Source organism: Aulonocara stuartgranti, assembly GCF_965226115.1.
Source record: "Aulonocara stuartgranti genome assembly, chromosome: 11".
Taxonomy (NCBI): Eukaryota; Metazoa; Chordata; class Actinopteri; order Cichliformes; family Cichlidae; genus Aulonocara; species Aulonocara stuartgranti.
Window position 1 is genome coordinate 13,568,353 of NC_138947.1, and position 24,493 is coordinate 13,592,845.

The 24,493-nt window shown below is 41.2% G+C and overlaps 2 protein-coding genes across 3 annotated transcripts; one reads left to right on the forward strand and one right to left on the reverse strand.

The window, feature by feature from the left end:
* The first annotated feature begins 1,964 nt into the window (after positions 1-1,964).
* On the forward strand, positions 1,965-5,702 carry LOC309718111 (NADH dehydrogenase [ubiquinone] flavoprotein 1, mitochondrial-like). 2 transcript variants are annotated; one of them, XM_082553122.1, is made up of 10 exons: positions 1,965-2,222; positions 2,666-2,748; positions 2,849-3,019; positions 3,124-3,307; positions 3,382-3,571; positions 3,696-3,908; positions 3,999-4,165; positions 4,252-4,333; positions 5,062-5,207; positions 5,346-5,702. In XM_082553122.1, the coding sequence occupies exons 1-10, from the start codon at positions 2,139-2,141 to the stop codon at positions 5,439-5,441; spliced, it is 1,416 nt and encodes a 471-aa protein (XP_082409248.1). In that variant the 5' UTR covers positions 1,965-2,138; the 3' UTR covers positions 5,442-5,702. The 2 variants fall into 2 exon arrangements, with proteins under 2 accessions (XP_082409248.1, XP_082409247.1); XM_082553121.1 differs by having other exon boundaries at positions 1,966-2,222; positions 2,663-2,748.
* On the reverse strand, positions 5,648-16,833 carry khdc4 (KH domain containing 4, pre-mRNA splicing factor). Its single transcript, XM_082553116.1, has 14 exons — positions 16,700-16,833; positions 16,098-16,281; positions 12,572-12,700; positions 12,390-12,469; positions 12,241-12,293; positions 11,971-12,149; positions 10,749-10,960; positions 10,171-10,231; positions 9,233-9,284; positions 8,527-8,843; positions 8,065-8,211; positions 7,513-7,622; positions 7,334-7,419; positions 5,648-6,465 (listed from the first exon to the last, which is right to left on the reverse strand). The coding sequence occupies exons 1-14, from the start codon at positions 16,726-16,728 to the stop codon at positions 6,218-6,220; spliced, it is 1,887 nt and encodes a 628-aa protein (XP_082409242.1). The 5' UTR covers positions 16,729-16,833; the 3' UTR covers positions 5,648-6,217.
* Between the last annotated feature and the right edge of the window lie 7,660 nt (positions 16,834-24,493).

Sequence of the window (24,493 nt, forward strand, 5' to 3'; positions counted from 1 at the left end):
TTGTCAGAAAAGGTGAAAAGTGATGGGAAATGAAGCGTGCCTGAGCTAGTTGACAGGAACGTATAGACTGAGCTGGCACTGTGTTTTCAGTCAGCGATCACTGTTTGTTTACAAAGTTCATCGTTATGCTGACAGATTAAAGAGTAATTGTTTCAAATATTCGTTTGTCCTGATTCCAGACAGATTATTTAATGATTCTTTTTGTTTTGTTTGGATTTTATAGAATCGAATTGATTATTTATGCTATTGTTACTTTAATATCGCCTCTGTCAGTGCGCCCCAGGGCAGATTTGGCTACAATGTAGCTTGCCATCACCAGTGTGTGAATGTGTGTGTGAATGGGTGAATGACTGATTGTAGTGTAAAGCACTTTGGGGTCCTTAGGGACTAAGTAAAGCGCTATAAAAATACAGGCCATTTACCATAATATTTTGTTTTAAATATTTCTCATGTTTACTTGCTTGGCTGTTACATTCACTGTCCACTTTAATAAGTAAACCTTGTTAGTATTGAGCTGGGCCCCCTTTTACCTTCAGAACTGTCTTGATTCTTGAATTCACAACTGGAACACTCCATATTCAATACTGACACTATACCATTACATAGTTGCTGCACATTTATCAGTTGCTCATCTTGTTCAATTTTGTCTTATCAGTGTGAATTGTAGCTTTAGTTTCCTGTTCTTAGCTGACAAGAGAGGCACCCAGTGTGGTCTTCTGTTGCTTTACCCCGATTTTCTTCAAAGTTAATTGTGTTGCTTCTGCGTTCCTTTGCTGTAACAAGTGGTTATTTGAGTTGATGTTGCCTTCGTATTGGCTGGAAGCAGTCTGGCCAATCTCCAGAGAACTGCCTCTCGCTGGATATTTTCTTCTTTTCTGATCATTCTTCATAAACTGAAGAAGTGATTGTTGGGGAAAATCCCAGCAGATCAGCAGCTTCTCAAATATTCAGTCTGGCACCATCAACAATGGTTTGCTCAGTTTTCCTAGTACGGTTGTTGCACTGTGATTGGTTGACTAGATATTTGTGTTAACGAGCAGTTGTGCAGATGTGGCCATGACTGTGTGCTTGAATGATTTCTTTGGATCATAATGGAGGTTGAACTTGAGCTCACTTTTTCTGCCCCCTAACTCTAACCCAGGGTAAATAAACTTGCACGCAACACTTTAAGCCCATTATTTCTTAGTTTAAGTGATTGAGCTGGAAATGGTGTGGGGGGAAAAGTGAACAGGTCTTTAACATGGAAGTCATTCTGACCTATGAAAGGCACAGGTGTGAATAATAAAATAAACCGTGGCTGGTTTGCGTTCATGGTCCTAATTTTGTTCTGGCTCTGTCTCACCGTGGAACTCGGCTGCACTTAAAGTGAGTAACATTTGTGTGTTTCGAGTTCAAGTTCAATCATCTATGGAGCATTTTCACAGAAGATTAAAAGGAAATAACACCTCAAGTGTTTCAGTAAACTTTTCCAGTCAACCAGCACACAAAATACCAAGACAAATGAAATGCCAACCCAAGTGGCAAAGCAGGCCTCACGGATGGTATAAATAAATCGGTGCCCCCCACCACCTTGCCAGGAGGCCATGTTTACTTTCAGATTAATAATTCGTACATAACCATGTAAACTGTGCACAAAATCCCTTAATAAAAATGATATGATGTGGCTTTGATACTGACCCAATAATTGTCTCGATGCACGCTCAATCAGCCAGGTAAAGAAATCCCAAAAAGTTGATTCTGTTCATCTGGAATTAATGTTTTCAGTGGGGAAAACGTTTCGTCACTCTTCTAAGTGACTCTCTGTGAATAGTACTCATGGCCACTGATCAGCTGGCATGACAATTTCCATATTAGTGAGCATTAGTTTTTGGGTGACCCAATAATTGTTTCTGTGTGCGTGCGTGCGCGTGCATAACATAGCCTAACGGGTACCTTCCGCGAGCAGGACGTGACGTGGTCTCTAATCCTCTTAGTTTAATTAAGCTGAACCAGCAGGCGTAGGCTGCAGCTCCTTCGGCAGCCGAGGTTTAAAAGTCGACTCGATCTTCTAAGAAAACGTAGACCCTGGGAGAAGCAGCTTTGGAGTTTAAAGCAGTTTAAAAGTGAGCTGGGGGTGGGTGTCTTGGGCCCCCTGCAGGATGCTGCCTCCGCGGATGCTGTGGGGCGCTGTGGCGCGTCAGGTTGCTCCACGACTCACCTACAGCACTGCTGCGCAGCCACAGGTATGTAGGCCTGCGGTCACACATCAATACACAGCACAGAGAAGAAAGTGGCACGTTTGTGAGTGAAATAAGATTATCCGGATCGTTCCACTAAGATTTTTAGAGCAACTTGTGGTCTTTAAACGTGTATCCCCCCCCCCCCCAATATTACTGTAGATTTTACAGTAAAAGACAAAGATGAATGCGTGTTGTGCAATTTTAAAAAGTCCTATAAAGTACTCCTGGGTTTAATTCAGTAGTAGTCTTATGTTAAGCTTCACAAAAGTTGTATTGTTTGGCATTTTAATTTGTTGATATGGCGCCAAATCACCTCAGCATTAATCTCAGAAGTAGAACATTACAGGTTGTTTAAGGCAGCAGATGTCCAAACCCAGAAAGACTGACAGCTTTTTTCAGCCACACCTTTTCCTTTTTTTTTTTCCAACTTTTCTTATTTCCAGCAGGTGAAGCCAAAAAAGACCATATTTGGTCCTCTGAGTGACCAAGATCGGATATTTACTAACTTATATGGCCGACATGACTGGAGGTAAAAGTATTTGAAGTAAAACCACCTTCATTACTCTCTAATGACCTGTAGAAACACCTTATCTCTCTCTGTTGCTCTTCTCTTCCGTTTTTTCTCCCAGACTCAAAGGAGCGCTAAAAAGAGGAGATTGGTATAAGACCAAGGAGATCATACTGAAGGGACAGGACTGGATCCTGAATGAGGTGAAAATCTCGGGGCTTCGTGGCAGAGGAGGAGCAGGATTTCCGACAGGCATGAAGTGGAGTTTCATGAACAAACCCAGCGATGGCAGGTAGGAGCAAGAGGGAACAGAAACAATCTGCGAATGATGCTAAGGTTTCATGAATAAATAATCTGTTGGCGTGTCTGTGACTTTCCGCGTTTGCTATGTGGTAGGCCAAAGTATCTGGTGGTGAATGCTGACGAGGGGGAGCCTGGGACATGTAAAGACCGCGAGATAATGCGTCATGACCCCCATAAGCTTATAGAGGGCTGTCTGGTGGCTGGGAGAGGCATGGGAGCTCGTGCCGCGTACATCTACATTAGAGGGGAGTTTTACAATGAGTCATCAAACCTACAGGTAATGTATGGATGGATGTGTGACGAACAGTCCGTGGATGAAGAGCGTTTGTCTTAATTGTTTTCTTCAAACAGGTGGCCATTAATGAGGCGTACAAAGCAGGGCTGATTGGAAAGAACGCCTGCGGCTCTGGGTATGACTTTGATGTGTTTGTTATGCGGGGAGCAGGCGCATACATCTGTGGAGAGGAGACTGCTCTAATCGAGTCTCTTGAGGGCAAACAAGGGAAGCCCCGGCTCAAGCCGCCTTTCCCTGCAGACATAGGTGAGGTAAACTCTCCACAGCAGCCTCCAATATCCTGCAGCACCTAATTATGGTTTAAGAAACTGCTAAATAGGGTTATATTCTAATTATAGTTATTTACTGCTCTCTTTCTCTCTCCCTAAAGGGGTGTTTGGATGCCCAACAACAGTGGCCAACGTGGAGACAGTTGCTGTGGCGCCTACGATCTGTCGTCGAGGCGGCGCTTGGTTCACCAGCTTTGGGAGGGAGAGGAACTCTGGGACGAAGCTGTTCAACATCTCTGGTCACGTAAACACCCCATGCACAGTGGAGGAAGAGATGTCTATTCCTCTGAGAGAGCTGATAGAGAGACATGCAGGTGTGTGTGTGTTTAATCCAGTTCTGTCCATGAAGAGTTTATGAAACATTACACATTTTTTTCCTCTTTTCTCTCGTATGATTGGTGCAGGAGGAGTGAGAGGTGGCTGGGACAATCTATTAGGAGTGATCCCAGGGGGGTCCTCCACTCCCATTATCCCTCGGCATGTGTGCGATGATGTGCTGATGGATTTCGATGACCTGGTTCGTGCAGAGAGTGCCCTGGGAACCGCAGCTGTCATAGTCATGGATAAATCGGTAAACAGTTGCCTGAAATATTGCACATTTCACAGGCTCCTCAGTGACAGCAGAAAGAAAATCTGACTGATGCGTCTTCTCTGCAGACCGATGTGGTCCGAGCCATTGCACGTTTGGTTGAGTTTTACAAACACGAGAGCTGTGGACAGTGCACCCCCTGCAGGGAGGGTAAGGAACTACATTCAACACTGGGCTCAGGCAGTAACTGTTAAAACATCCATTATCTCACCCTTTAAAATCTTTTTACATCCTCCTTACATTCCTTACAGTGCTCTTCTCTCTTCATTGAGCTATAATAAGCACTTGTGTGAACTGTCAACAAGAACATCAGGGTTAGGTGAAGCGTTTACTACTCAGGACATGCCTGAAGGGTACATAGGTATGATAAGTGCTCAAATATGTTATTATAGCAAAATAAACACTCTGGTAAGGTAAGATATACCTGTAAGAGCACAATTATCGAAGGATTGAAAACATAATACTGGTAAAACAGAGGTTTTATGACAAATTAATCATAATCTGAGCCTGTATTGATGCATTTTATTTGCACATATGTAATGTAAATCTCGGTTAGAAAAAGCCTTTTTAAATGTGTATAATTTTTGCATTAATTTGGACAAACAGTGCAACAGCATTCGTTTCATTGTCTTAGTAAAGCTAGAGTCATAATGTGTGAGTAATTTAATCAATTAGCTTCAGGATTTGGATTATTAGTTTGTGAAGAACACAAAAGGAAGCTACAACTGTTATTTTAAGATATCAAATAGGTTTTTAAGTCTTTATTAGAATTGGATTAAGATTAGGGTCAATAATAACTCCTCCGAGGTAAAACTTTGCTTAAAAGTTTCAGGAATTGTAATTTTATAATGCTTGTTCAACTCCTTCCTCTCCCACAGGAGTGGACTGGATGGATAAAATGATGTGGAGGTTTGTCCAAGGCGAGGCAGCAGTTTCAGAAATTGACATGATTTGGGAGCTCAGTAAGCAGATAGAGGGACACACCATTTGTGCTCTCGGGGACGGAGCTGCTTGGCCTGTGCAGGTGAGATTTCTTCTTGGAGGCGTTTTAAGCACTTAAGCACAAGTTCAGTAAAACTGAGCCTTCAATTTCAAAAGAAATGCTAAATGTGAAGAGTCAGGGGCGTTTACCCTCTTTTTTTTTTCCCTTTTGTGTGTGCAGGGTTTGATCCGCCACTTCAGGCCTGTCATGGAGAGCCGCATTGCTCACTATAACAAGAAAAATCCCGCAAGGGCGCCAGAGGTCGAGATGATCTGAAAGTGAAATGCCTCCCATTCAGTCTGTCATCAAATCATTCCATAGATCATTTATTTTAAGTGTAAATATTACTTATTGATCAAAGTTATCCTGATCGCAAAAGCTATGTGTGGACAACCAGTCTGCTTTGGTGATATAAAAGCAGCAATGACATCTTCAACTTAGTTAACTGATGCACGACGCAATGAAAGAAATGAACACATACGTCAATAAATTAGCTTTATTTCATAAACTTGAGAAATAAATTCAAATGCTTCACTGCGTACATGTCCAGTCTGATCTGTACAAAAAAAGGAGATGATCAAGAAAGGATTAAGTGATTGATGTTTGTTTTGTTTTTACTTTGGGGAAAGAAAAGAGAGTGGGAACAGGAAAAGATGTGTTAGGATGAAAGGAAAACTGGTCTGTGATTTACAGTCTGTGTTATCATTTCACAGAGACACACAGCTGAGCTGGTGCAGGTTTTCCCTCGATTCAGACCAAGAAGGCAGGCAGAATATTGCTCAACTGACCAGCTATACATCCAGACTAAAGGTTGAAGTATCACTCCGGCAAATGTCCTTCTTTGAACAATGACTAATGACAGTCAAACAAACAAATGGGAATCTTTACAAAACTTTAGCTTGTCCATTTAGACCCAAGTGCTAAATCCTGAAACCAACACAGAGCTGTTACGAGTCATCCTGGTGAAGAACAGATGGGCTCAGTTTGGGTGGATATCCTGTAAGACTCAGCAGAAAGCACTCGGTGAGTTCAGATTTTTTTTTTTTTCTGCATTAGGGTGCCATCCAGAAAGGTATAGACTGCTGCTGCGGCTGTGTTTTAGCTCGAGGGAGTGGTGGAGGAGGGCAGCGATAACCCTGTGCCCAGCCTGAGGTGGTTGTGGTAGTTGAGGAGGTAGGGGGAACTGCCCCAGGGTTACCTGGCCCTGAGGTGGCTTTTGAGGTGGGGTGGTCTTCCTCTTCATCAGAAGAGCCGCCGGTGTATGCCACCAAACCTGTTTTCAGTCTTTTTACTGCAGGTGCTAAAAGAGGAAGAAGAGAGCAAAAGAAAAAACAGGAAAAGAGAGAGAGAGAGCGAGAGAAAGGCAGCACATGTGGAGAGGAGAAAGAGAGAAAAGATACACAACAACAGCAGCAGCTCATTTCAAGTCAAAGGTAATTATTTCAAACACATGTTGGGAGAAACAAAAAGTTAATAGATCAAATGTAAATCAACGTTTATGTCAGCCGGTTTGAGGAGGGGGGGTGGCGGCCATTCAAAAGCAGCCATTGGTTGGTGGGGAGCGACAGTGTCAGGGGCCGTCCAATCGAGCGGCAAGACGGTGTCACAGGACGAGTCGTACCCCACCCCCAACCGATATCCATCATCACACCGGAGACACATGGAAGAGAAGAAAAACACAGAGAAAAAGAGAAAAACACAAAAACAGGAGAGATTCTCGTTAGCGAGGGAGGAAAACGAACGTCGGACAATCCAGACTGATGATGTCGTCACGGCTCGACATAATCGCACTCCTTTATAAAAAGGAGTTGAAGGCACACAAAAGGTGTTGAGTCATAGCTCCGCCTCATTATCTTGAGATGTGTTGTCACAGCAGCAGACTCCTGGAAAAGCCCGTTTGAGGCTTATTGTGGCGGGCGCTGCATTTATCTCAGCCACAAAACCAGGAGTGGCTTTAATATTAAATATAGAAAAACGAAACTAAATCTGTTTTTGGGGGGTTTATGTAACAGACATCCAGCTTCAGTAGGCAGGGAGAGGATTTACATTTGTCTCTACAGCTCTACATTAAGGCTGTGAATAAAATTGAGGCCAGGCTTATAAGAGGGTCACAGTCCGTGATTTGGATTTGGGCAGGGATTTGTCAATCCACAGGATAACGCCCTTACCGGCGGGGCCTTGCGGTGCTTTTCTCTCTTCCACCTTGGGTCTCGCTCCATTCACAGCCAAGGGGGGTGGAGGCATTAGCTGCTTACTGGAGAACACAAAGAGAGGGAGTGAGTGAACTCTTCTCACTGACCTGTGAATATTATTAACCTGAACAACATCCTGTGTAAAATCTGCACACCTGTCCCTCTCACACGACGGGCTGGAGGAACTCTGTGGTTGGGATCCTGGATTCTCAGGGCTGCCCATGGAGAAGCCTGCACCTAAATTAGTCATATGAATGGGTCCATGCTATGAGCAGAAAAACACACAGGCACGATTAGGAGACATCCTCAACTAAGCCCTGCCCTGACACTAAAAAACAATACACACCTATTTACAACACCAAAGTGAAAAAAAGCTAGCTTACCACAAACCTGTGATTATAATGATATTTTCCCGTCCACTATGAAAGATACTTTTAACAGCTCTCCAAGCTATCTCAACCAAGGTACAAAAGACATTTGAAGAGAGCAAAGATGATATGTTAGGAGACAGAAATCGGAAAGAGAGGTAAGAGTGCTTCCTCGGCTCATGAAGGTGACTCGTGACAATGAGGACTCCGACATACAAACAGGGAACAAACAAACATGGAGACCACGATGTGGAGAAAATAAAATATAGGGGGTGTTTAAAAAAAAAAAAAAACACCAGAGAATGATGAGGGGGTGAAAATGCAAAAGAAATGTATCACCTGGTATCCCAGCAGGCCACTGTCTGTCTCGTCAGGCACCTCCTCTGTAAAGCGTCTTTTCTGTGGTGGGTTGGCTGGGGCAGCAGGAGGTGAAACTTTGGGTGGTGCTGCAGCAGAGGGAGGTAAACGTACAGGAGGGGCTAGAGTCTGCACAAAAGACGAAAACAACAGTATCGTCTGGTTACTGATTTGCCTGCTATGACACATATCCTTGGCGAGAGTTTCACAGTTTATAAAAGTAAAATTAAAGAAGTAGTAATCCAAAGATCTAATTTTGTGCAGAAGTTTTGATTGTGTCAGATGTTTAGATTTGCTCCTAGTTAGCTTTCAAGGGGTAAAGAGTTAAGTGGACCTAGGAAAAAAATGGGATTGTTGTACAGTCAAAGATTTTACACAGTCTTGTTTTATTTGTGTTTCTGGATGCCTGCTTTAGTTTTAAGGCCATGTTACAATGAATCCTACCTGTGGCAAGATGTCAGGAGCAGGTACTGGTGCAGGCGTGGGTGCAGGAGCTACAGTGGGGACAGGGGCAGGGATAGGGACAGGTACAGGTACAGGGACAGCAGCAGGAATAGGAGCTGGAGCTGGGCGGAGAGGGTACTGAGAGGGAACACCAGCGGCAGCCACTGGCGGCACAGGAGGTGGGACAGCGTAAGGTGAAGGGACAGGCTGAGGCTGAGGTGGGGGTACGGGCAGTGGGTAGCCTTGCTGGTAGCCAGTAGGGGGGTAGTAAGGAGGTTGAGGAGATATCCCATTCACTACTGGCGGCTGTCCAAACCCTGAATAAAAACAAAAGAAACAAGCAAAACAGCTAGAATGAGGCTCTCACAGAGATGTCAATAAACAGATGTGTTAGACTGAGAATGTCTGTGAAGGTTCTCAGTCATCCAGGTCATCGTAGTCTAAGGAGCTTGGAAAGAAAAGCGTCTGGACTTCTTTAAGTTGCTTGAAGACGTTTCACCTCTCATCCGAGAAGCTTCTTCAGTTTCAGTTTCAGAACTGAAGAAGCTTCTCGGATGAGAGGTGAAACGTCTTCAAGCAACTTAAAGAAGTCCAGACGCTTTTCTTTCCAAGCTCCTTAGACTGAGAATCTTACAGCTTTCAGTTAAAGAAAAAGAGCTTTGGTACAGCAACAGAAACTACAGAAAAACTACCAGCTGTGGAGTACCTTGTGGTGTTGGCATCATTTGATTAAGGAAGCGAGAATACTCTGCATGGACCTAGAAAAGAGGAACATTGCATTTAATCTTGTTAATAGTTTTAAAAAAAATAAAAAATTTACTTTGAAAGTCATCCTATAAAGACAAGAGTTCAACATAATGTAACCATTATAAAAGAAAAAAAAACATAAAAACCAACTGTAAAAGAACGAGATCTATCAAGATTCAGTTAAAAAACAACAACAACAAAAACGCCTTCGAACATGTACAGCACAAACTACCTTTGAGTCTCCACCTTTAAGAAAACGGCTGTGTCTGCAGAAAATACTTGTGGTCTCCGCTTGTGGTGCAGCACACAAATAATCCTTCACTATCTACAGCTCTGTAGCCAATGTGCGCATCTGCAGAAGCTGAGATCAGTGGATCCCTTAAACCACAAGGAAGTGTGTGTTTCTTTGCTTAGTTTAAAAACATTTTCGTTTTATCACCAGCGAGTGTCAACAGTTAACACAGTGTGGAAACATCAGTGCCACCAGCGATTTAATTAATTGTTCATTTGCAATATTGATCTCATACCATTAGTGTTTCCAGTTGTTTTGTTAAAAAAAAAAGAAACAAAACACTTTTCATAACTAATCTGTGACAGGCCACCACTCATTACTTACTTATTATTTATTAATGCTCAGGGACTGTCTAGTGACTCCACAGTGTAGGGGTTTGCACCTTTGCCTAACAAGCAAAAGATCTCCAGTTTGATCCCGTGAGGAGACAAAAATCCCTCTGGGGTTGCATCAGGAAAGGCGTCTGCAGTAAATATCCGGCAAAACAAATATGCAGAGCTACCTGCTGTGCAACCCTGTGGATAAGGGAGCATCTGAAAATTGGTTTTAATGCTTGACTGTCTGCTGAAGCTGGAATGGGGAAAATGGACACTTGGAGTACTCACTGTCTGAAGCAGGTTCTCACACAAAGTCTTTGCTGCTGCAAGTCCTTCAGGTTTCGAGTGACTGGAGAGAAAAACAGCAAAAATAGTTCATAATCATGGAAAACTACCAATATTTGAAATCCACTGTTCTCTATTGACGCTGCATGTGACATATTTACACCAGACTTCATTTTCTAATTTTTCTAAAGGAAATTTACACAGAACTATATGACAGTTGAAGTAGTTTTGGGCTTCGTGTCTGTACAGTACTATCTTATCTTACCATCTTATTATTCTAACACCCAGTAATCAGAACTTTTTAATGTTATTGTTTAGTAGTGGGTGGCAAATAGTTTGTAGTTGCATTACCACCACCTTTTGGCCATTATAGTGAATAGCATCCCACCAGGCACTGGTAAAAAAAAAAAAGCATCAATCACATTTACTTTTAATTTATTTTCTTAAAAAAAAAAAATAATAATAATAATTTGGAAATTCTGACTGCGCTCTACTGCAGAAAACTCCAGAGTGTGGCAGTGTTGTGACAACGCTTCATTAGCCTGCGCCGCCTTTAATGGACAAAGACTGATGATACCCACCTGATGTAAATGTACATGGGTTCAAAGGCCTCTCGTCCAGAGGCAGGCTCCAAACAGCCGGATCCTTTCCCTCTGAGGAAGACTTTGGCCCCGGTCTCAGCCTGGATGTGCTGCAAGTATGAACAGCCGGGCCCCTCGACACGCTCTTTGACTGCAAAGCCCGGGACAGCGTGATCCAGGCCCACAAAGATCTTATCTTGAACAAAATGCATCTGAGAAATGAAAGAAAATATGAAGGGTTGCAGTAACTATGACTAAACACATTACCATACTGACAGTTTTCAGTCCCCCCTACATTTATGCCCCTTTTTAGACATTAGTTCCAGTATATCTCCAAACATTTTTAAATTCATGAATGTCTAGAGGTAGGTTGATCATTCCAAATATCGGCAGTATCGAGACAAACACTTTTATTGGATCAATACTCTATCCTAAAAGGTCAGACTGTATTCCACTGAATTGTGTTAAATTTTTTATTTTAATAAGAAAACTATATCTCAAACATGCACTATGAAAAATGTCTGAAACTTTTTGTGTTCTGTGTTATCACCTGTTTTATTTAAAGCCTATAACACATTTAAACAACAGAACTTGACCGAAGTCCTTTAAAAACAGGCACATTCACATTCCAGGTCTCCAAAAAAATCCAGTTTCAAAAAGCTGAAAGGTTTTGTTGTGTTAACTAATTATTATAGAAAGTAACAGTTACAGGGATTTTGGTGGTCATTAAAAGGTGTTCAGATTTTTAAACTGATGCCCATTCATCTCATAAACCATGGCACACCGCTCTCCCCTACATAAGTTACCTTTATAAGTTAAAAAGCATCGGTATTGGCAGTAGTGCCTCTGTATTTATCGCACACCACTAATGTCCTTTTTTTCCCCCCCAAGTGAAGACTGTTGTTAAATCGACTGCTACCGAAGGTTGGATGCAAATCAAATCAAATGTCTTTTTCATTCAAACAATCGCAGCTTCTTTGTCTGCACTAGATGTTTGAAGTCTTCCAAGTCTTACACTTCTGAAGTATATAAAATCTAAAGCAACCTATTTACTGTTCTTTTGAAGGCATTGATTAAATATGACGCTAACTATTTATAATCTCACCCCCCTCACCTTTTCTAAAAACAGTAAGTGTATTGAGGCAATTGGTAAACTGATCGGTGCTTCAAAATTAGGTGGAAACAGAGAGTATGACCTGCATCCATGTGGGAACTGCCTTACCCCTGACTGAAAGTGTGGTTTGTGGTGGGTCACAGGGGGCAGTGAAGGAGCAGGGAGGTTGTTCTGCTGATACACTGTGACTGAAGCCCCAGTAGAGGAGAAAGATGGAGAGGATGATGAAGCAGTTGCAGCCTTCACCACCCCGTTTGTGATGATCTCCTTGATTCTATTAACTGCTCCTGGAAAACGGAGAAGAGAAACTGTCAGTCGAATTACGAGCTACACAAAGACAAACGTTTATGACTGACTGAAGTTTAAAAGAATACTTACTGTCAACAAGCTCTCTTGTCTGTCCTTGGACGTGTAGATACAGAGGTCGATCCCTGATTGGAATGAGCAGAAACAAGGCCGAGTTTACATAAAAACATCAAACACCGGGTCTACTATCAGTTCGGTTAGTGAAAATGAGAGACAGTCACCCTGTTAGCGCTTTGGTCTTCTCCTCTGCTGTCATGTAACGGCCTCTGGTCGACACTGCAGCACCGCTCACTTTACTGATCTGTGGACAAACCATATTAAAAATTACAAACCACATCACGAGCAATCCGCTAGCTAAGAAACAGACCTAACTTTTGAAAATATCATCCATATTGTTGCTGACCTCATCCTGCGTTTGCCCGCGTGTCAGGAGATTTCGACAATTAATTGGGACGTCATTGATCTCAACTTCAGCTACCACCAGGTCGTCTTTGGCTTTTGGCGGCACTGGAGGCTTTCCGACACCAAGGACCTGAAAGAGGGTACGGAACAAGAAGCATGCGTCAGTCAAGGCACAGCTCATTATTTTATACTGGAGACTTAAAACATACATTTTAACTAGAGCTGGGCGATAGAACGATAACGATATGTATTGCGAAATAACTTTTTCTCGATAGAAAAATTAAACTATTGCGATAGGCCTCATCTCTCTTGGCCTCTTAAAAAAAAGAACAGCCAATCCAAATTAAGTAGCGCAGAGCCGAACCAATCACAGCCGCAGCGTCACGTCACGTGACTTGTTACGTGCAGCACAAGTGCCAAGGCGCACATGTGTATTTGTTTGGGAAGCTGCCAGCTGGGCTGCCCAGGTAATGAAGGAAATGAGTGTGCCGACTAGAGAAAAATCAACCAAGAGATTGAGCGAAGGTTACCGAAGAAAAAACCGATGATGGTTCCAATGCCGGAGAGCTTGTCGAACAGAAGGGCCATAGAAGTTCCGTAGTGTGAAGGTATTTCGGCTATTTCAAGTCTGACAAAAAACTTAGTAGCTTGCACTGTAAATTGTGCCGAAAGCAAGTCTGGAAATACAATAAACTGGTGCATGCTCAATCTCTGACTGAAAGCGCTAATTCGTCATTCGGCTTTTGTCAGACTAAAGTAACTGTTAAAACTGTTTGAAAAGCTAAGCTATACAACAAGGAGAGATTGAGAATTTCCTTTTAGTTCTCAGTTTATTTGATATTGACAAAAGTTAGTCAGTTTTGTCTGTTCTTCTGTAAAACAAACTAAGATTTATTTTTAGAATTAATATTTTGTTTCTAAGTGGAATTGACAATTTAGTCTGTTTCGTTTGTTCTATTTTGAAACTTAAACGCTTTAGCGGCAGGTTTTGTGTAGTTTGCAATATTTGCCTTTATTTATCTGAAACTGAAGTCTCATGTTCCTTAAGTACATCTACCCTGTTGAACTTATTATGGGAAATAAATATTTAAATTAAAACGAGCTGCTAATTATTTCACATTTTACTTGTGAGCAACGGCACATTTAAATCTTACAAATATAGTTATTTGGCTTATATCATGATAGATATCGTTATCGCCTGAAATGAAAAAACATATCGTGATATGAAAAAATCTTATATCGCCCAGCTCTACTCTTAACAAAATAATCCTGTGTCTCCACTCATGTAGGATTTGGCAATTGATAGATTTTTATTATCAATTACGACTCTGGCTTCCAAAGACTTTGAAAACAAGGTAATGAAAATGTTGCCGCCTTTTATTTGGCAATGACTCGCACTGTGATATTGTGACATGATTGTTCAGCCGAGCTCAAGCCAAACTGTGGAACAGGAGGACGTTGTCAACAAGGGCGTTTGTGTTTCTTTGTTTCAGTTTGGATATGTGCAGTGTTTAAGAAAATCCAGTTACAGAAATGTTCAATAAAATTGGAATAACTCTGAAGTGAAAACTATTTTAAGCTGCTCTCTTATTCGCAAGGGTTCGCCACTGTGGGTAACCACATTGTTTTGGAGCCAAAAAGGGATTAGCGTCTGAGTGTTGAGAATTAAAAATGATTTAATAAAGTTTTGACTCAATATAAAATTGAAGTTACAAGTTAACAATAAAATATACTGTTGTCACAATGTTGATGCAACAAATCTTTAAAGCATTAAAGATAAAGCGGTCCTGTTCATTAATCTGCAATATCACTAAAGCACTACAAAGCCATTTTACAGGTCTGTAAAAGCAGCATTTCCTCCTCCAGCAGGAACTGTAAAGAGTGACATCTGGTGGAGGTGAAGTGTACATGCGCAATGCAAAAACAAAATGTACTAATTTTACTTCACTGTTTTTTTTATTTCAGATTAGTTTCTACTTCGTTATTAAGATATTTGTTTGATTGCACTGTATTGCATTTTATTGAAATACATAACATGTTACTTATATATATTTACCTGCTGAAAAAAGAGGTATATGTTATCTTATAACCTTGATGTTGGAGTCTAAGTGTAAAAATGCAGGACAAGAGAGAAAATATGTGGGAATACAGTTAAAGCTTTAAATCAAATGTCATTATATAGACACCGTGTTTGAATATCCTGTTTTCTTAATTATCTTCTATGAAATCCAATAATATCTGAATATGAATATCTTTCTTATGTTTTTGTCAGTGCTGGTCACATGTACACATATATATATAAGTGTATGGATACACCAGGAAGAACACATAAGGCTTATGGTAATAGGAATAACTATAAAAGTCTAATTTCCTTTGGAAGCTTCCTAATTGCTTGAACCCTCCAAGTACTAAGAAAAGGTGGTTCCTTTATTACCTCATTGAACACATCCGTTAAGAAAGGACAGAAGATAATACCGCCCCACAGAATCTCGGTGTTTATTACAAGAAATGATCACCATGACAGATTGTGCGTGTGTTAGGTCACAGTGCATTTTCCATTTCATAACATAGCCTGCTGATATGTTCTGCACCTTTACCCACAGGTCAACACAGCACTGCTGCAACAGAGTTGTTGAGTTTGTGTGATGAACATAAATGTATAAATAAAAAAAGCTCTATTAAAGTTTAATGATTACTGTACTGGACCCTATGGAGTAATGGTTGAATAATTTGACTTCAGGTAGACATCATCTCTCCAGGAGAAAAGTGAAAATAACAGTGGCCCTACAGTATGAAGATGTTGGGTAAAGTATTTTGCATACTGGAGGTTAAACAATCACAACATCCAACCCAAAATTATTAAATTTCGGGGTGGAACAGCCTTGTATAGTGCAGTCTGGGTACCACGCTTCTCTATTACGGTGTTGTGCCAAAAACTGATTGTCTGCCAAAAACTGATTTCCGGTATTTGCCAAAAACTGACTGCTTGTATTTAAACTGCTATAAGTAACTTGTTGGGCTATAATATGTGAAACATATGTCAAATGCATCCCTCATGGATGACATAAAGTCATCTTGAGCCGCAAACAACAAAGTAGAAGCCGCAATCAGTTTTTGGCAGTGACTTTTATATAACCTTTATTTATGCAGTTAAAAAAAAAAATCTCATTAACATTAAATATGTCTTTTGTAAGAGTAAGTTGGCCAAGAGCACAGCAGAAATGGCAGCAAATATTACAATAGTTCTGTAAAAATATTTTAAGTGGGGATAAAGGACCAGATTGGTTATGATGTAAGTACAATAACACAGAGTTGTAAAGATACTTCAAAAACAGATAATTTTTAAATTCTATATATAACCCCTTTGTAAGCCCTGTTCACCGAAGTCTATGCCTAAAGATGTTACACATAAAAAATACACAGAAACATTGGAAATCACTTTTTGGCACAACAACGGATTCAATAATTTATAAAATCGCCTTTAAAACAAAAGTAATTAATAGAAAGACCGCCATGCTGTTCATTACCTTATCAGGCGGCCCGGGGTTGCCTATCTGTGAGGGTTTGAGTTTGCCTTTGGCCACCAGCATGGCATTAATCTTGGCAGCCACAGCAGCAGCAGCATCCAGAGCTCCAGTGGGTGCAGCTTCAGCCTCCCCCATCCCACCAGAGCCTGACCCGGGCCCAGGCTGGTCCCATTTGCTGCGGCGGCTGGAACACAGAAAGACAAAAAACATTAAACTAGTCAAAAAAGTTTGTATAACCCTCACTTCAGCCCACAAACCCCCAAAAACTCAACCGTGAGGATAAGCAAACAACACCCAATGCTGTTATTGTTGACGTTTTGGAAACCAGAACTGTGGTCTAACAGGGTTTTTTCCTCTTTGTATTCAGTTTGCGGTCACAATCACAGGCACTCTGCCACCGAAATTAATTATTTAAAAATATTTTGTTTTTGAGTAGCTACAGGATAAAAAGCATGAGCTGCTCGCCAGCTGCAGCGCGACAGCACGGCCATGATTATATAAGGCGGCTAACGTTAGCGAGCTAGCCGGCTATCTGAAAGCATAAAGGCGGCGGCTAAACAGCACAATAAAAATACAAAAACTGTCCGGGTTTAAAGGCTTACCCGCTGCTCTGAGCCCCACAGAATGACATCAATGTTTCGTCAGATAGAAAAAAATCCCCGTGAGGAAAATCTCTCCAGACTTCTGCACAGCTCGTACAGTCAGCTGTGCTGATGGCTAGCCGCTTCGTGTCTCACCGTTTCCGCCTCCGGTTACTGCTGTTCTCGCTCAATGACGCCACCAGAGGGCGCCAGACACCAGCAAGTGTGTTCAAAAGGGGGAAAAAACAGAAGGTTCAGGTGGGATGCTTCTTCCTCACCTGTCGTGCTACCCTTGGCCAGTGTCTCTTGAGGCGATATCAGAGTTTCCAGTGAAGAGAAAACCCTTGAGATGCCGGACAGGCTTCATGACGAGGTGAGTTTTAGCAGGTGTACTCCTGCTTAATCCACTGAAAAACCTCATAAATGAAAGGACACAGGTTACTGCACTGATTTGTGTTGAAATTCTGTTAGGGTTTCAAATGCGCAAATTTAAACATAGTCAGTCAGTCATCTTTAAATGCGGAATAATTTGTCGGTTAAACTGTGACAGTAAGCCAAATGAATGATGTTCACTCAGTAAATATATGTATGGACTGATCATACATAAGATTAATGTTTGAAGTTTAACACTTACAGCACTATGATAGCAATAATAATAATAATAATAATAATAATAATAATAATAATAATAATAATAATAATAATAATAAAGACAATGAAACACATTTGGTGTGGTTTTCCAGTTTTGTATTTCTGTTTAATACTACTTTTTGGTTTCTGCTTTCTGGTTTTATTGATGTTCTGCTGTGTTTCTGTGTCTTTTTCTTTCTTTTTTTTTTTTTTTGGTATTCTTGTCATGAGTCTTGGTTTCCCCCACCCTCACCTATGTCCTGTTGTGTAATCAGCCCCAAACACACTGGTGTTTTCTTTATGTACTCTTGTTCAACCCCTTGTTTTAAGTATTTAATCAGCTAATCACATGGCGACAAGTTCAAACCAAGCATCAGATTGGGGAAGAAAATGCTTGTTGATCTCATCTGATCTATTGAGATTTTTCCACACTATCATTTATATGGTTTTCAACAAAAAGACAAAATGAGAAAATATGGAGAGAAATGTGGGTGAAAATGCCTTGTTGATGCCAGAGGTCAGAGGAGACTGGATAGACTGCTTCGAGCTGATAGGAGGGCAACAGTAACTCAAATAATCCTCATTACAACTAAGGCAGAGGAGCATCTCTGCATAAGCAACCTGGCAAACCTTGAAGCTGATGAGCTACAGCAGAAGAAGAGCACACTGGGTGCCACTCCTGTCAGTAAAGAACAGGAAACTGAGGCTACAGTTTACACAGGCTCATCAAAACTGGAGCAGAGAAGATTGGAAAAATGCTACCTGGTCTGATGAGCCTTAGTTTCTGCTGTGACATTCATGGTAGGGTCAAAATTTGGCATAAAAAAACATGAAGTCATGGCTCCATCCTGTCTTATATCAACAGTTTAGGTTGCTTAAAAGAATACTTACTGTTTTTTTCTTCTTTTTTTTTCTTTTTCTGCTCATTCTGTTGGTTTTTGGTTTTTGCCCTTCTCCCCCGTCCCTCTTCTCAGCTGTTTCTCTTTCCCTCTTTCTTTCTCCCCTTCTTTCCCCCAGTCAAGTCTGTCCCATGTTCAGTAAGTGAAAATAAAATAAACAATAAAAGGTGAATCAAATGGACCATTATGGCAAGGCTGGGATGGTCAATTTGGTAAAGTAAATCCGTTGGGCATCTTTCTTTGCCTTTAGACAACAATTCTGATGGCAAAAGAGCCAAACGGGACAGGCAAAAGAAAAAAAAAAAAAAGTTTAGGTTGCTTGGTGATATAGTGGTGTGGAGAATATGTTCTCAGCACATTTGGGGGCCCTTGGTACCAATTGATCATCTTTTAAACACCTCAGTCTACACGAGTATTGTTGCTCACTGTGTCCTTCCTTTTATGACCACAGTGTACTCATCATCTAACGTTTGTTTCCAGCAGGATCACACCCCATGAAACAAAGCTCAAATCATCTCAAACTGCTTTCTTGCGTTTGACAATGAGTTCACTGTACTCAAACGGCCTCCACAGTCTCCACAGATGTCAATCCAGTTGAGTAACTTTGGGATGTAGTGGGAAGGGAGTTTTACATCATGGATGCATATCTAGTAAATCTGCAGCAACTATGTGATGTAATCATGTCAACATGGACCGAAATCTCTGAGAAATCAATCTGTGCCACAAAGAATTAAGGTTGCGCTGAAGGAAAACAGGGTCTAACCCAACACTAGCAAAGTGTTTGTCAAACAGTTTATGTTCCTGAATTTGCTGTGTTGCTTTACTTGCTGTATCCTCATGTTTTCTCTGGCTCGCTTTGTTTTTGGACTTTTCTGTTACTATCAAAGCTATTGAAACTTGTGATTTTTTAAAGTTATTCAGCATTCATTGTCCTGCACTTGGGTCCTCTCCAGCTTATCATGATACAAATGTGTTCCTGCTAACATGGACCAGTTTGTGAGTTTTGTAAAGAGACTTAAAATTAAATGTTTCTAAACTGACCCAAGATTAAAAACCCCAAGTCTGCTCTGTAAAGCAAAACAGACCCAGTCTTGCAGAGACCCCATTTGCCCCTATAGGCTAAGCCAGGCAATGGCATCGTGCCTCCTGGCTCTTAAGCTGTGCTGTCTTACTGAGAGTCACTCTGGCAGGTACAGGTGTTCGGTTACTGACCACCCTGGGTTTTCAGAGACAGGGCCAGGAGGTGCAGGTTTCTGTGGAAGGTGAGAACACCTTGCAGGGGGGCAACATGAATCAACAGATTGAACAACTGGCAGCCCTGCTTGTATTTCTGTTGCTCTGTGGTGCAGGGTGCTGAAATTTATCTGCTAAACTCTGCTTTCTTCAGTTTGATCAGGATCAACATGTGTCATGTTTTCATACCAGGAAATTGTTGGTTTGCATTTATCTATTGGGCCTAAGATCATTTTATCATTTTTATGGTAGAGGTCATGGATAGGTTTTGGTGTTTTTATAGTAACTAACATGCTTTTTACTAAATGTTTAATTTATTTAACTGTATCTTTTAAGTGTGCTGCAGATTTTTTGTTAAATGCAGATTTAGGTAAGGGTAAACTTTACATGCTAAAACTGTTAACTTGTAAAGTTCACTGTTTTAACTGACCGTCAGTCATTATCACTGATAAAAAACAAGCATGTAAGCTTACAAGGGAGGTCAACCTTTGAGCCTTGGAAATTAATCATATTTCTTCACCAGGTGAACAGAGTTTGCTGTGCAGCATTAAGCCATCAGGACAGGAGGTGACCTCACAGCTATAGACTTGATTGCTGAGGTGTGTCATTTAATGAGCCACCCGAGCTGGAAGTTCAGTCAGTGCAAAGACAGACGGGTGGAACAATAAGTTGTGTAACACGGTGCAGCCAAGCCATCATGACTGTAGTGTGATGTTTGTACAGACATGATTAAGTCTTGGTGTAGAACTAGCAAGCCCATTGGGACAGTCTGTTATTGATCCTGAAGATAAAAGATATGCTTTCTTATTTAATAAAATAATAGATATACTCTCGATCGCTGCCTTTTCATCCTCAGTTTTCAACCCGCCTGTCAAACTAAAATAATCAGCCTGGACGACGAGTAGATATTTAGTACTTTTTTATAATGATTTTTATTGTTCAAATTGAACGATGGCGCTTTTCCTTTATTTTCTTACATGGTTTTATTGTTACACTGGTTGATGATCAGACTAGTGTAAAAATTCAGCCTTTTTTCTACTTGCTCTGCCAAGAAGAGGGTGATATCCTTAATATGGTGACTTAAGGCACAAGACTCTGTCTGTGAGCTCACAACGGCCCACACACCTGCAGTTCAAACTTTCTGTTTCCACGGGGCAGCCAATCAGAAAAAAAAGAGAGAGGAGCAAAAGGTTTTGTTCAAGGTGGGCTGAACTGTGAGTCCTGCAAAGTGAATCCAAAATAAACTGTAATACAATTAAAATCCACGGACCTCTGTCTTTCTTTATTTATTGTGACTTTTAAGAATTTTCAAACCATGAAAAAAAGAACCGAGGTGTCTTCTCCAAAGTTAGGTGGGTTTTTTGGGTTGTTTTTTTTAGCTGTGGCAGGCAACTAGGCCTAGGGTGGCCAGGTGTCCCACTTTATGAAGGACTGAACACCATTTTTACTCCTTGTCTCGCTGCCCCACATATTGAGACATCGTCCCACATTTTGGTTGGCTTTTAAGTCAGTACATGCAAGTCTCACCAGAATCAAGTGAGTGCAAGTCAAAAAGAAAGAGATTCATTGAAGCACAGTTACTAAATGTTTTAAGAAAGAATGTTTTTAAGTATGTTAGGAATATTGCAATAAAAATAAATATGTTATATTTCTCTTTTACATCATCTTCTTAATCTTATTCTTTCAGCTGCTTGTTTTAAGGGTCACCACAGCAGATCACCTGCCTCCACACCACCCTTTCCCCAGCATCCTCCTGGGACCCGGGACCCTTTTAATCCGGTATGGAAATCTCATTCTTGAGGCAAGGATTTGTCCCACACAGACAAACTCTTGATCTCACCCTCACTCTGATTTTTTCTTTCACTTCACCTCCAGGTGGCACTCTAATTCTAACAATGACACTTAGAGCTACATTAGCTGGTCTATATGTCACATTTAGATAGTTATCATACTGGTGTTTTACTTTAACCTGTTGGGCCAAATAAATTTACAGTAAGCAAACGTATCCAGCTTGACCTTTATATTTGATTCTGCTGAACACAAGTGTATTTATTTAGTAAATAAATGCTCAGTAAAGCATAATAATTATCACTCTTCTTATCTGAAAAATGTAAAAGATCATTTTTCATATACATTCCTATCCCATAAAACCAAATGCTATAAATTCTTGAAAGTTTTATTTGCCATTTATACACATGCACTAGGTCTTGGTACATAGGAAACCTTGTTCAGAGCTCAGAGCTCAGAGTCAAATAAATACAAATATGTATACAAGTATAAAACAAAGTGCACACTGAGGTAAAGTATATTTTTTAACTGATAAAAATAAGAATGAAACAATATGTGACGTATTTAAACAAGATTAAGAAAAGCTGTAGAAATGTAAAATATCCGTTCCTCACCAACTGCAGGGTTCGCCGTGTCAGAAGTCAGAGGTCAGAGGTCAGCCAAGTCTTGACGCCTGACTCGACTGTTTACAGGCAGTATGCTGTGAGAGGAGAAGCCAGGGGAGCAAGAGACACAGAGAAAACAGAGGGAGCAGGAGCGAGCAGGGCATCCATGCCATATTTACTGCCTTTCCTAGTAAGAGGCAAAGTGTGAACTGTAATGTGCATGTTGGTGGATTTAACCTCCGGCCTTCAAGGCACGCAGGCCTGGGTCTCGCCTGATCCTGGCGGCTGACACAGATATGTGAAATCAGGGGACGTGATGAGGAGAAGGGCGCCTCACGTTGGGCTTCGACTGGGTTGAACAATGAGATACTGTCAGTGCCTATGTTTCAGTTTGCTGTCAAACCAGAAATTACAAGCAGTTTTTTGGTGTTTTTTTTTTAATCTTGTGGTTGTGTGTATCACAGGCAGGGTATCATCAACCTGAAAGGGATATCTGCTGTTGTGGTGTTATAAATGTTACAGCTGATAACATGTCATAATACCAACCCCTTTTTTTATAAATAAAATGAGAAACTTACAAAGATAAACATCACATGAGGTGAGGCCATGCAGAGGAATGGAGGTGCAGACAAAGCAAAGTGTAAAGGGGACACAAAGTGATTAAGAGAAGGAAAACAGATGGGCAGATTGAATTTTAGAGGAGGCGGAGTGCAAAGGGAATCTTTCTTGTGTATGTCTGGAGAGAAAGGGAGCCTCTTATACACTTCACAGTGTGAATTTGGCCCGGGGCTGTGGCCTCGTCTCGTCTACACAGCGGGTTGCTTTCCTGAGCGGGCTGCCCAGGGGAGGGGCACCTGCATCAGCCTCAGACAGTGGTCAAGAAGAGAGCCTGATGGGAGGGGGTGAGGGGTGCTGAAATGGAAAGATGCTCGATGGTTCCAGGAAAGTGACATGTGCTGGATTTATGAAATCTTCAGGTAGAACAGAGCGATGCCCTCTGACGAAAATATTTGTCCCCCTTTTTTTCCCCAGTGGTCTCGAGACAATGACACCCTCTGTGGTCTCAGGATGAAATCTAAAGCTTCTGTTGCACGACAGGATAAAAGTTATGATTGGCACAAATCCGCCTCTGCAGCTACCAACACAAAGTTTAAAGATTGGCCGGCCTGCCATCTGAGACAATATTTTCCATCTTATTTCATTGGGTTGACCAAACACAGTGTATTTGAAGTTTATCAAACACTCAGTCATCCCTGCAGATCTGTGGCAGGACTTAATCACCTGATATATGGAGGTTAGAATACATCGACACCTCAAACCTGCCCGCTATGCAGAGTCAGAAAATTGAACAACAAGCCCTGCGTGCTTTAATATCCACACTCCTGTTGAGTGTCTTTTTTGGATACCTTTCATCTTTACACAAGCTACACCCTCCATCTTCTGTCATTTTGGTATGACCCCGGGGGTCCCAAAATCACTGAGTCTCATATTAAGACGCCTTATTTTAAATGTATACTGAGCTGGCGCTTCCTCTGAAAGAAATTCCATTTCAGTGGATAAATGTGGTACTCGGGTCTCAGTTGTCTGTGAACGGTGGATGGATATTGCATTAGCTTTGCAACAGAAGCGCCCCCGTGGTGTGACTGCACAGGGCTCTGAATAATAACTGCAGTGGGAACGTTATGCTGAGAAGTAGCCGTGCCAGGTAAATAGAAACACATGGCAGGCGGCATGAATTACTGGAGAGCTCTACAGCCTGCAGAAATAATGGCATCGCAACGCAGAGACACACACAAGCTCCCTTTGACAAACGCTTTTGGTATGTGTCTCTTCAACCTGTTACTGCTCAAGCAGTAATGAGACACATGACTTCAGAGCTTCTTGTGCAGTCCGGAGGTATTTCTTGAATATATCTACTTCATGTGCAGATAAATAAACCTAAAATTTAAGTTTAGGTTTCATTTTAAACTGCATTATAGCATTAAATCAAATTATCCATTGCCTGCACGCTCCCATTATTAAATCTTCCTCCTTTTTCAGCAGATCGCTTTAGGGATCACTACTGTGAATCATCTGCTTATTAAATGGCAAGAAAAAAATGTTGAGTTGCTAGATATTATAATTTGTATATTATAATAATATTATAATTTGTGAGTTTTACTACTTTGGTCTCCTGAAGTATTTGGTTATTTTTCTAAAATGTTGTCTCAGATTCTCCATGAGCATTAAAATGAAAATGTTTATAACTTATTTCTTGAATTATTTTTATGAGGAGGTATGTCCTCTTAAAGGAAAAGTTAACCACCATCAGCACAGACGCAGACATACTGTAAACTTTAGAAAATAAGTGGAAACACAGTAAAAAAATAAGATTTTATGGCACGTTTTATTTTTGAACTTGTTGTATCAGTTACGCTGAGCCAGTGCTGTTCTGAGTTTCTGTGAGCTTTGATTGATTCGTTTTCAAAACACTCAAATCTACCCTGATATCTGATCTTGTGGCTCGTGTCTGTGTTTTGGCTTCCTCGAGCCTCCCGGTGTTTTCTGAACCCACTGCACAGGCAGAAAATAAGTGGAGAAAGATTGGAGATGGCATGTGTCAATAGCCTCAAGCCAGACTTGAATCAGGGACCATATAATCACATAGTAACTTAAACCCC

Excerpts from the sequence above, each read along its gene's own strand:
- LOC309718111 (XM_082553121.1), top strand. The coding sequence starts at position 2,139 with ATGCTGCCTCCGCGGATGCTGTGGGGCGCTGTGGCGCGTCAGGTTGCT. Across the intron at positions 2,749-2,848 it reads TATGGCCGACATGACTGGAG|ACTCAAAGGAGCGCTAAAAA; the intron begins GTAAAAGTATTT and ends TTTTTCTCCCAG. Across the intron at positions 4,334-5,061 it reads GTGCACCCCCTGCAGGGAGG|GAGTGGACTGGATGGATAAA; the intron begins GTAAGGAACTAC and ends CCTCTCCCACAG.
- khdc4 (XM_082553116.1), bottom strand. The coding sequence starts at position 16,728 with ATGTCATTCTGTGGGGCTCAGAGCAGCGG. Across the intron at positions 8,844-9,232 it reads AATGATGCCAACACCACAAG|GGTTTGGACAGCCGCCAGTA; the intron begins GTACTCCACAGC and ends GTTTTTATTCAG. Across the intron at positions 7,623-8,064 it reads GTGGCCTGCTGGGATACCAG|CATGGACCCATTCATATGAC; the intron begins GTGATACATTTC and ends TTCTGCTCATAG.